Raw genomic sequence first — 12097 nt, 5'->3', positions numbered from 1 at the left:
CACAACCCGGGGCGCTTACTGGCTGCTTTAATTATTGATAAAATAAATATAATAACGCAAGAGCCAATCACCACACGACGATGAGCGCTTACTGGCTGCTTTAATTATTGATGAAATAAATATACTAACGCAATTAGGGACCCTGTGGTAACTGTGCAGCGTTCTCTCTCCCACTAATAAAAACATCACCGGACAGGGTTATGTCGGTTTAGCGCTAGCTCTCAACTCTTCTCTATGATAGAGAATGAAAAGATGTTGAAGGTGTCATTTGCTGTAAAATGATAATTTCATAGAATTTTTAAAATACCTGCAATTAAGATTCTTTACCAAATTAAATTAAAAAAAACATATTTCTGGTCCTGGAGATTGTATCTCATTTTAATTTGGCGGGGTGGGGCGGCCATTTACTTATTTTTCAGAATCACGTAAGAACATGCAGAATTTTACGTGATTTTGTGCAGGGGTGGTCGTGGAGTGGCAATATTCTATATCTCTTCACTCTACATTATAAGAAATTCAGGGTTTTCCTCTGAAATGGTGAATAAGTGTACACGTTTCTTTTAAAGGATGATCTGACCGCTTTTTTCTAATTCCTTGCAACCTATTGTGTTCTTATGGCATTTACGTGTATAGGCCCTTAAAGCCGTTGTGGTTGCAGAAAGTGGTTTACAGCTTACAGCACAGGTTTACACTTTTACAGTCGGTAGGTGTCGGACACTGTCGGTGCACACAAATCTAGATAAAACCAAAGTAGAACCACTAGAACCGTGTTATACTTTTCGTTGACGATTTCCGAAACAAAGACATTGAACTTGCATTGTTTTTTATTTTATCTGGTTAACGCTTTTTTTTTGATTATATATTTCTGTGATCAACCTTACGTAAGTTTTTAAAATATTAAGAAGTACTTATTTACCATACTGAAGTGAAAATTTTATTAATTTCATTCTGTTGTTTCACTCAGTGTTGGAAGTACTTATATATAACAAATGATTTTTTTACCGATTTGAGGTGACTGAGTATACATGAAAAAATTCCAGCTAGTTTGCATGCGTTCACTGCGCTTGGATGAATGTAATGTTTTCAAACTTTCCAATTAACTCCTTTGTGCACGAATTTTTCAATTAAAAATTTTTTAACAATTTAATTATATTTGGTTAGTATTGGTGTTTGCTCGATTGAAATTTGCGTAAGATTAGAGACTAATATTGTGAAAATAATTTTCCTTTTTCTATCATACACAACGTAACAGCGATTTCGGTTTGAAGTACAGTATAATATGTATTTCAAAAATATGCACCACAAAACAAATAAATATTGTACAACATTTTAATGCATAATGAGAACAGAAAAATACTTGGTTTTTGTTTATAAAAAACATAGGAATAGTATAATATTACGACCCATGGCAAGAAAAGTCTCAGATCTGAGTGTTGTCGTTCGAGGCAAAGCAGAGGATAATAAATGGATGAATTGAGACTTTTTCACTTCTGTCTGTAAATCATAATATACTATTAAATTCTGGAATTTATATTTAGAAAAATATCTAATTTTTTAAATTAATTCATCTCTGATGGCTAACGTGAATCTAATATTTTTCTTTTACAGTATCATTGTAAAATTTTTAAATTATAATTTAAAGTATGATTACAATGAAAAACGTGGTTAACATCTCGAGAAGTATTTTGATATATTCCTGTCTCATTTCTGTAAACATCATAATTGTGTTCCAACATTCCATGTTGGAAGGCTGTATCTGATTTAGGTATCCCTATATTTTTCATGACATCTAGAACTAAGTTTATATATGTTTAATATGTATTTTTTTTCTGTTTCATTTTTTTTATTTTTTATAATCTTTAAACTTTTATTTGATTTTAATGCTATATGTTTGTATGATATTTTTTTCATGTTTTTTTTTCGTTATTTTAATTTCCGATTACACAGTGAGTCTCTGTAGAGACAAATATAAAAAAATTTGGTGTTATAGAACAATTTTTACTTTAGATTCTTATTCGGTGACTGCCAAAATACCCAGTACATATTGTTTTGGCGTTCTTAGACAATTTTTTTTTTTTTTTTTTTTTTTTTCTGTAATTCATTGATGTATGTGATTACAAATAATAAATATAAGTTTTTTTGGGCTCATACAAACTTCTTTTACTGCTATTTTATGTTTTACTTTTTAAATCATATTATGTACGACACGCTAGTTTCGTTGCATAAGAGTCTCTAAATCTAAACATAGTAAGTATTTACAGACATTTCGAAAAAACTAATGAAATTACTGTTTTGTCGCATTTGTGTCAGAAGGTTTATAAGTATTGGGTATATTCTAATTAATTGTATGATCTAGTTACGTAAAATCAACGCTGTAACGTTTTTCATAACGAATAAAGTGAAGATTGATTTCAAATATTAGTCTCTTATGTATAAATATAATTTATTAGGATTGCTAGGATGAATAAAAAAGAAATCAATTTTTTTTTGTTACAGAAATAATGGCCACTGTGACGGATATAAAAAACGAGAGTAGCTCTATAATCGCGTTTCGTTTAAATGGTTTGACAAACAACCAATCATCTCAAGTTTTCAATTTAGATAAACTTGGAAGTCAATGCTCCATAAAAATGGTGTATAACGATTACGAATCAGATTACAATTTTTATCTTTTGACATTTACGGTCGATTTTGTAGACGAACCATATTACCTGCATAACAAAGTTTTAGAATTGACGGCTTCTTTTAATTCATCTGCATGCCAGCATATGTTTACTCTCAAAAAGATGAGTGAAAAAGTTTTTATTTCAGACGATCGAACTGTTCGTGAAGATGTATTTGAGAGTCATCTGTCATTCGATGTTAAAATAAAAATCTATGTATCTCACGATAGTAATATCGACGATTTAGTGACAGATATGAAAAAACTGTGTGTGGGAAAAGCTCATTCCGACTGGCAAATAGCTGTTGAAGATGACAAATACTTCAATGTGCACAAAAATATACTTTCAGCTAGGAGCGAAGTACTTAGTAAAATGATCCAGTCAGATATGATTGAAAAGAAAACTAACACGATAAAACTATTACAATGGGATTATGCAGTTGTTGAACAGTTGTTGAGTTACATATATACTAACTCATGTAATGTGACGGTGAACACTCACAAGTTATTCCAATTGTCACATTACTTGGAAATACAACCATTGCAAAGTTTATGCCAACGTTACTTAACAAATAATATAAGCATAAGCAATATTGTTGGTACCCTAGAAATGACAAGACATAATCAGTATGAGTTATCAGATTTAAAAGTTGTTGCTGAAAAATTTGTGGAGAAAAATGAAAAGCTTTTAGCTAAAGATGATGCTTACATCGAGTACTTGAGTAAATCTATAAACATTGACAACTTAGCATCTACATTGTTGTTAGCTCACAAGTATTCAATTGAAATTTTGTTGGACGAGGCGATAAAGTATATGATATACAATCACCAAGAAGCATTGGAGATCGAAAAATGTAATAAGTTACTTTGTTCAGAACCTCCATTAATGTTAAAGTTACTGAAACATTCTTTACAAGCAAATCAATGCTCACATTGTGTACATCAATTTAAAATTTTTGAATAATTTTTAATAGAAAACTATACATAGCTACATACTACATTTGTTCCTGAACTCAATAGGTTTTGGGACAACATTAAATAGAATGTTTTGTACCATGTATGTCGAAATGTGCCTTTTCTTAAGAAGATTCCAGTCTTTTTATGTTCCTTATTCTTTAAAAACTTTTCTCGATTTTACTACAAATTTAATTTTTCCTTTTTGACATGAATGAAGGATTGAAAATCGTTTCAGAGATTAAGGTATTTCAGTGACTTACTCGTCAAAACCAGAAGTTACCTTGTAGAAGTAAATAATGTTGCATCTGTCTGGAAAAGTTGATAACAGTTAACAAATGTAAGAATAATAGGATAGTTGATAGCATACTTAAGCATATCAAAATCCATTAATATAAATGTATCCAAAGAAGAGCTTGTATGTTTTTATCTGTAGTAACGAAGACTCAACTTACCTCGTTACGCTCCCGCGTGACTTGATGTACAAAGGAAAAATGGAAGAATGTATGAAAATATTTTTTTTTTATTAGCACAAACAATCGCTTCAAAATCTATTTAGTTATTACTGTACTTGTTCATTAAAAAATTCAATGTTCACAATATTTTGTTTGATATTATGATCGCAGATGACAACCACAAGTGAACAAAAAATTTTTTTTCATCGTGATTCAATTCATTGGACACGGTCCATCACGCATGATTATTGATTTATCGTAAAAATGCTTTGATAAAAACCATGAGATCTTTGCAGTATGGCTTCACGAATCAGGAGGTAAGATTGTGGTCTACACACAGACTTACAAAATCGAGCAATGAACTTGCATCAGAAGGCTCGTTTCTTCATTCGGTTAGGAGTAGCATAAATTGGTAATGAAGGGTCATGGTGTTTAAGTAAGTAGAACATGCTTTTCCTCGTTCATTTTTATTTTCAACCATCATAAAAAGTACAAAATTAAACTGTCGATTGATTAAAAATTTCTATAACCATCTTAACTAGCCATGAAGACCTGAGTTTCGCTATGTAAGTCCCTGTTCAATAACTGCAAAGGGGTACATACTAGCAGAACTTGGTTACTAATTGGTGAAATAAAGAATGGTGTGTAATTATCAGAGAACTTAAGTATTAGAAACCTGTACAGTAATTTTAAACTTTGCAAGTGGCAAAAAATTAAAAGAGTATTAAACCAATTGCGAAACTAATACAAACAGGCAAGTAGCAATCAAAGAAACTTAAAAATGTAGCAAGCAGTCATTAATACATACTAAACGCGTTTTTTAAAAGGTGTTAAACTTTAATAGTAACATGCTAGTGCTATGACTCAACTATTTCGTGAAGATTAAGTTAATATTCCAACAAAATAGTACACAGCCGGTTTGCCACTAAAAAAAAAAAATTTCAACGATTGTAACAAGGAGAGACAACATTGTATAAATGCCCATGCGTAAATATAATAGCGAAAACAGTAATTTATCAATGATGTAACGATAATAACGAATGTATTACAATAAAAATAAATAACTTTGACTGTAATAGTTACTTATTTACAACATGATTGGTAAAACATGTTTTACCCACAATTAACGCGGAACAACTGATTTTAAATTATGGTTTCTCCACGCAAAAAACAAGATTTTTATTTATTCGGAACACAAAAAACGATTTCGTAACTTATTACTACGAATGGATCATCGAAGTATAGTATTTTTCTATCACAGCTTATGGACTAACGAATTCAATGTTACTTACAAACAAGTTGAGTCTTTATTTTTTAACTAGAGTCAGATTCCTCCAATCCTTCTCGGTCAAATAAACCATAATGGGCTTAATACAGAGTTCAGGTAATCTTGGGTCCAACAGGTCTTGTAGTGAAATGAAAGCAGATTCGTACAATTTTTCCATCTTCAGAGCTCTTCTGCGTTGAAATTTGAATACTGGCAGCCAACCTGGGTACTTTTGTCGCAAATCGCTGTCCTGAATGTACTCGAGGATGGCGCGCCGTTGACGCCCCGGCATTTTGGCGAATTTTCGCACCATATTTTCTGTGAGAACGTCGCGCAAAGAAAACGAATCGATAATGGTGAAATTTTTCATTGTCTCAAGTTCGTTCGACAGCTTTAAAGTAAAGGATGGTTCCTCTGTGCCAAGGTTACCGTTCAAGGGATCCACGTGTAAACCAGCTGTTGTGAGCCTATCTATGTACTCGCTGAATGCATTGAAGTCGTAGCATTCTAGTGCCAAAGTTGCCGCGGTTTCATCATTGTTGTCAACAATGTTGATGTCGGCTCCGATCGATAAAAGAAATTCAATAGTTCTTTGAGGACTCTCGTTTACCAAGCAATGGAGAAGCGTTTGTCCTGCGAAAATTAAAAAAAAAAATGCAGATATAATTATCTAAATTTTGTGTTTTTTACTCAAATAATGCATATTTTTGAAAAAATTAAATGACTATACAGCGACAGTAAAATCATAACTTCCAGTAAAGAAAATTGAAAAAAAAAATTTACAATACAACATGTATAAATCTATATGTTAGTGGCACAAAGGTATTAAAATAACTCACCTTCACTGTCTTGATGATCAATATCGCAACCAATGCTTTCGAGCAAATCGATTTTAGTCCTGAACTCATCAAAGTAACTAGATTTCATGTCTAGAAATTGAGAAGACGAAACGATGTGATAAATAACATTGCGGCCATCATCATCTAAATCAGTGAGATTAGGTATATGCTGGATTAAAGTTTCAAAATCACTTGCAGGAAAATTGAAAGCAAGCTGAGTAGCGAGATTCATTTTAGTAGTCACACGGAGACTCTCCATCCTGGATTTATGACTCATAATTTTCAAAAAGTGGCTACAGGTTGCATTATTGTTTTCAATGAGCCAATCAAAAATGGTTGCACTGGGTTCGTCGTACTCATCATTGCTGGATTCGATCTTAAAGTCTTTTCCTTTACTGCAAGGAAAGAAAAAAAAAAAAAAAAAGATTACAAAGAATAAAATTGTATCGATAAAGCGTACTTATGTGTGTGGAAAAATAAAACGAAACGAAAGTTTAAATGGCACAGTTATGAGATGTCATTATTTCCAATTGGCAATTGACCAAACTATACAATATAACAATCAATAAACAGGTAAACAAATAAATTTTACATGACCCAGTGCTATGGTCGACAATTAGTTATAAAATCAAAAAATATCATTACCTGAGGAGCAAATTCAATAAATCCGGACTGTTTAATGCAGCTACACGTAATGCCGAGTAACCATAGAGGTCCTCGGTGTATATATCAACTCCAAGATCCAACAGCAGTTCAACCACGTTTTTTCTATTGTATTTTAGGGCAAAGAGCAGTGGAGTGAAATCAAAATCACCGGCATAGTAACCATCCACGGGCTCATTAATGTCGACGCCTAAGCTGATGAATTTTTCCACAATAGCAGTATCACCTGTCATACAACTAACGTGAAAAACCGACAGTCTCCGTAAATTCACAAGCAGTTCGTCCTTATGCAACGAGATTATCTTTTGGCGTTTGGGTGACCCTGTGCGAAAAAAAAAATAATGTAGAATGTTAAGTATAAATTGTGTGGGCTTTTAAAAGAGTACCATTTATTGCAACTTTATACGACTTTCAGGAGTTTTTAAAGAACGTTTAATTTAACACATCAAATTTTTTTTTTTTTTTTTTTTAAAGATAATTTTATAGAAATTATAGATTACTAGGAGTATTTTCACAAAAAAAAAAAAAAAAAAAAAAATGCGGAAGTCAGCTAGGCATTTTATTTGGTTACTGATGGCACAAATTCAAAAAATTTACTAAAGTGCTTGTTCTTTAGTTGTAAAAAATGGAAAATCGTCAACTAGTACGTCTCGCAAACTTGTTGCACATCAGACACTTGGTCGTATTCAACATGAAAAAGAAAACTAGATAAAAAACCACTTTTTCATATTTGCGTAGATTCACAGTAAATGACGCTATAGCCTTGAACTCCAAAAGCGCAAGATGTTACCGATTGTACCAAAATAAGTTGCCAAACCGACATTCGCACTTTTTGTTAACCAGTCTTACTTAATTAGCTTACTAGTTGTTAAGTTTACTAATCTTACCATGCAACGGTTGGCTCCCCAAAACAGCGCTTTCGTAACTTTGCAAGATATACTTGAGTAATAATTTAACTGCATTATCTTTCTTCGGATATCCAGCTTCCACTAAAACGTGCAGTGGCGTCCAACCAGGCCATACATGTGAATCCACTTTGACGGGGCTGTTAGGGTTTTTCCCGGATTTTAACAATGTCTCCATCATGGATTCATCTTCCAGAGCACAGGCAATGTGCAATTCTGTCAAGCCTATACTATCGGGCCAATCCACCTGTTTTTCAAATTCAAATAGTCGACGGATGATGGCGTTCTGTGATCTTACACGACTGTAGTTTTGTAGAGCTATGTGAAGCGGCTTCAAGCCATTGGCATTTTTCAACGTCACATCTGCGCCATTTTCCAAAAGGAGGTCCACTATCTCCGCAGAATGATTTCCTACTGCCAAGTGCAGTGGCGTATCTCCCAAGCAAACATCATGTGGAAGTTTTTTTATGTAATCCATCAATTTGCCGTTTATTGGCTCATTGATGTCATTAACAATGGGCAGCAGAGCTTGCACTGCTTTCAAATGTTTCGAATGACAAGCTATGTGAAAGTGAGACAGTTGACCCGGAGCTACAGGATTGGCTTGAGTAGCTTCATCACAAGATTTGAAATACAAATCTCTGAAGCTAAAGTCTTGATTGCTCAAAAATGCTATATGCATCCAAGTCAGACCGTAAGCATTAGTTAGAAGGGGATTGGCATGGTGTTTTAAAAGTAATTTCGCCAATGCTTTTGATTCAACGAATACCGCGATGTGAAGGGGTGTGGAACCATTTATGACTGTCGAGTCTTTAAAATGATTATCGTACCAATAACCCTTGACATTATCAATGTTTGCCTTTATGACTGTATTCGGATCCACTCCATTGACGAGAAATTTCTCTGCAATTTTTACATTGTTAAAGATACAAGCTATGTGAAAATGAGATAAACCATCTTTATCAATGAGATCCACCAGTGTGCTTGCGTGAGCGTAAAGAATGAAGCTGGCGCTTTTTTGCAAGTGAAAGGCCAAGTGAAGAGCGGTCCTTTGGTTGGCATCTTGGATAGTTACATCGACTCCGTGTCTCAAGCACACTTTGATTTTAAAGTTGTCTTTCGATGACGAGAGTATAACAGCTAGATGAAATAGTGTGGAGCCAGGCCATAAGATCGAATCGAATGGAATACGCGCATTAACGTCATTGATTTTCAAATAATCGTGTAGTTTCTCCTCTGTGCTGAATTCCGAGATAACGTCAATTAACAACGTGCCATTTTCAAGTTTAATTGATTTCAGTGACTCCTGAGTCTTTAAAATTTGGCTTACTTGAGATGGATTGCATCTAGTCGTGCATACGTCGAGTGGAGTTACGCCATGTTTATCCTTCGCCATGAGGTTGGCTCCTTTTTTTAAAAGCAACATCAATGTTTCAAAGTTACACTTAGCAGCAAAGTGCAATGGTGTGTAGCCTGGACACGACGGAGAATCAAAACTCAGTGCAGCGTTGATATCCACCCCATTGTCAATTAACGTTTCCAACATTTGTAATTCATTTTGAATTTTTTTGATGCAACGAACATGAAAGTGAGACAAGCCAAATCCGTCCGTTGGATTTAAATTGTCTGCGTTAGGTACCAATAGCAAATTTAATATATTTTCATTTTTCATCAGTTCCTTATTGGGCTGTGCAGGTGAAATATATACCAAAGCATCATTCATTTGTTTTTCAATTATAAGATGTAACGGATTTTTTCCATCAGCATTTGGGCTTAATTCAGCACCATAATGTATTAGAAGCTCAACCATCTGTTTATTTCCGTTATAGATTGCCAAGTGCAAACAAGTACAACCAGCGAGGGTTTTTGAATTATTGCTGATACTTTGGTTGACCGATACACCAGAACACAAAAAGAATTTTGTCACCTCTACATTATCAGACTTACATGCTACATGAAGATGGGAGATACCCTCATTAGAGCATGGATTCGACGGATTGTGATATTTGATGTGAGCAAACAGTAATTGTTTGATTAAATTTGTGGTGATAACCATTCCAGAAAGAGTTCCTGACAGAAAGTTATAAATTATGAGCAATGGAGTGAAGCCCTTACTGTTTTTAAGAGTAAAATCAGCACCTTTACTCAAAAGTAAATCAACGATTTCACTTTGTTGATTATTTGAAAAATTATAAACAGCCAAATGTAACGCAGTACAACCTGCAAGATTATTCTTGCTGTTTTGTGGCATGGCATAATTGATGTCAAATCCACTATCCAAAATTGCTTCAATTTCATGCTTGGAGGCCGATTTCAAAGTCCTTTGGATTTCTATGAGTTTCTTATAGTTTTGGTCCATACATACTGCAGGTAACATTGCTCAATGGTGTTGAAAAAAGTCGTACAACTCAAATTATATCCTTTGAATTTTTGGAACTGTTTAATCTATAAAAAAAATAATCTTTGAAGGGATCGAATTCACTGAAATGTAACATTTGTAATAAGTTTGTCATTGAACTATTAAAATGGTAAGTACGTTGTGGAAGCAAAAAAATATTCATGAATTCAATGAACAGGAACACCGAACACATGACATGTTACAAACATTATAAGTATGCCATACACAGTAGGACATTTTACAAAAACGGTGTATCATCACGCAACAGTTGAAAAAAGCTTTCTCAGACCTTTATTGTTGGTATCAACTTATTTTTCTAAGCCGTCAAAACATTGTAAACGTCGCAAACTAAGTTGAAACTGACTTATACCGTATATTTTCATGATTAGCACGTTCAAATTATTGTTAAATAGAAAAATGAAATAACAGTAAGTATAAGTATACACATCATACTTACCAGCTTACCACTAAACCACTTAACACAAGTTTTACAATAAATAGGAGCAGGAACAAACATGTGGCTAGAATTGACAAATGAAGATGTTGGTTATATCACTTATCTACAACTTGTGGTCAAGCCAATCACACAATCGTACCCTGCGCATCGCACATCGCACCTATAAGATTAGGTGAATCTGGTGAATGTACTGCTCTGATTTTCGGTTTTCAGTAACAATTTCAAATAAATTAGACGGTTGCGCCCAAAGAAAGTGAATAATTGACGTGTGTTTAGGTCTCGTTTGGGGAGACAGTTTTATCCTGCTCGCTCAATTGCGCTCTCCATCATCTCCATGACTCCATGTGACTGCAGCCTTTAGTGCCTTTAAGGGGGCTCCAGCGAGCACTGGTACCAACCCGAAAACTATTCGGTTAGTTGGTATCACTTCTGTGAGTATATATCTATATATACGTGTATAATATATATAAGCGAGCATCATCATCTATATACGGGCGTTCTGATTTTGAGCCCGGAAAACTATACCACGAGATAAAGCTCATCAAAAGCTCTCGAAAAGCTTTTTACAAAATTTGGATTCGATGGATAATTAACGAGATATTGTTGATTTAATAATCGATCAATTCCTCCAATCACAGAGCACTTAGCCTCAGGAGGCGGGGCCTAAGCATTGTGGAGGGGCGACTACGCACAGCTAAACTCTTTTACGGAGAAGGTGGTAATAGGTATGCCAGGAGACAAGGTTACCGACTGCAGAGATTTGATCAGTTACCGTACCAGCGCAAAATTCAAATAGCAAGGCCGAAGTATTTTAACCGGAGATCTGATTTTTGAGAAATGATTACGCACGTCCACTACGCTTATTCAGTGCATATTTTTTTCTCAGTAAATTTCACAGAGGAACAATTCAATTCAAATTTTTTTGAACATGCATCGCCTGATAAAAAAACCAGAATGTGAGAGGGTCTCATGCGTTGAGCTCGAATACTCAGTAAAACTCTTAATCTTTTAACGTTGAACTACTTGGAGATAAAATTTTAATTTTTTGTATACTGTAGAAGAAGCTCATTTCACGCATTAACTTGGTCAAATTTTTTTATTTCATCAAACTTTTTAGTCTGATTTGCGAAAATAAAAAAAATAAAAAAATAATAAATGAAATTACGATTAAGCAAGACATGTGCGTTCATGGGGCACACCTCTCTAACGTGTAAGATGTTACTAAAAAAGGATCAGTATTTAATCTATACGAAGCTTTATCGTCTGAGAAATAACAGCTACATCAAGAAACTAGAGAAAATCTCACGCTTTCAGCGCGATGGCTCAGCGCGAATCAGAATGCTTATTTTTTCATCTACGTGTCGATAGGTCTTGAACCTTTTGGTCCCTGGAGTACAACATGACTATTAGAAAAAAGGCAAGAAAATTCCGCACATCGAGCTAGTTCATTTATCAAAAATCTTCTAAATCTAGAGCTTACATTATCTAATTTCAAAA

The 12097-nt window shown here is 34.1% G+C and overlaps 2 protein-coding genes across 4 annotated transcripts; one reads left to right on the top strand and one right to left on the bottom strand.

The window, feature by feature from the left end:
• Window positions 1-2501: 2501 nt before the first annotated feature.
• LOC149375875 (kelch repeat and BTB domain-containing protein 2-like) lies at window positions 2502-3626 on the top strand. The gene has a single exon (XM_089597283.1). The coding sequence runs from the start codon at window positions 2502-2504 to the stop codon at window positions 3624-3626; it is 1125 nt and encodes a 374-aa protein (XP_089453409.1).
• A 1586-nt stretch (window positions 3627-5212) lies between these two features.
• On the bottom strand, window positions 5213-10933 carry LOC106644158 (uncharacterized). 3 transcript variants are annotated; one of them, XM_089595641.1, is made up of 6 exons: window positions 10740-10758; window positions 10609-10664; window positions 7728-10190; window positions 6823-7162; window positions 6178-6572; window positions 5213-5971 (listed from the first exon to the last, which is right to left on the bottom strand). In XM_089595641.1, the coding sequence occupies exons 3-6, from the start codon at window positions 10120-10122 to the stop codon at window positions 5379-5381; spliced, it is 3723 nt and encodes a 1240-aa protein (XP_089451767.1). In that variant the 5' UTR covers window positions 10123-10190; window positions 10609-10664; window positions 10740-10758; the 3' UTR covers window positions 5213-5378. The 3 variants fall into 3 exon arrangements, with proteins under 3 accessions (XP_089451767.1, XP_014215041.2, XP_089451764.1); XM_014359555.2 differs by having other exon boundaries at window positions 10601-10933; XM_089595638.1 differs by having other exon boundaries at window positions 10609-10933.
• Between the last annotated feature and the right edge of the window lie 1164 nt (window positions 10934-12097).

Source organism: Copidosoma floridanum, unplaced genomic scaffold, assembly GCF_036245765.1.
Source record: "Copidosoma floridanum isolate Cflo_tuat_1 unplaced genomic scaffold, Cflo_Japanese_pri ptg000004l, whole genome shotgun sequence".
In the NCBI taxonomy this organism is placed as follows: domain Eukaryota; kingdom Metazoa; phylum Arthropoda; class Insecta; order Hymenoptera; family Encyrtidae; genus Copidosoma; species Copidosoma floridanum.
Note: the sequence above shows the minus strand (reverse complement) of the source record. Positions and strands in the feature narration are given on the sequence as shown.

Excerpts from the sequence above, each read along its gene's own strand:
- LOC149375875 (XM_089597283.1), top strand. The coding sequence starts at position 2,502 with ATGGCCACTGTGACGGATATAAAAAACGAGAGTAGCTCTATAATCGCG.
- LOC106644158 (XM_014359555.2), bottom strand. The coding sequence starts at position 10,122 with ATGTTACCTGCAGTATGTATGGACCAAAACTATAAGAAACTCATAGAA. Across the intron at positions 6,573-6,822 it reads TTATTGAATTTGCTCCTCAG|TAAAGGAAAAGACTTTAAGA; the intron begins GTAATGATATTT and ends CTTTCCTTGCAG. Across the intron at positions 5,972-6,177 it reads TGATCATCAAGACAGTGAAG|GACAAACGCTTCTCCATTGC; the intron begins GTGAGTTATTTT and ends TAATTTTCGCAG.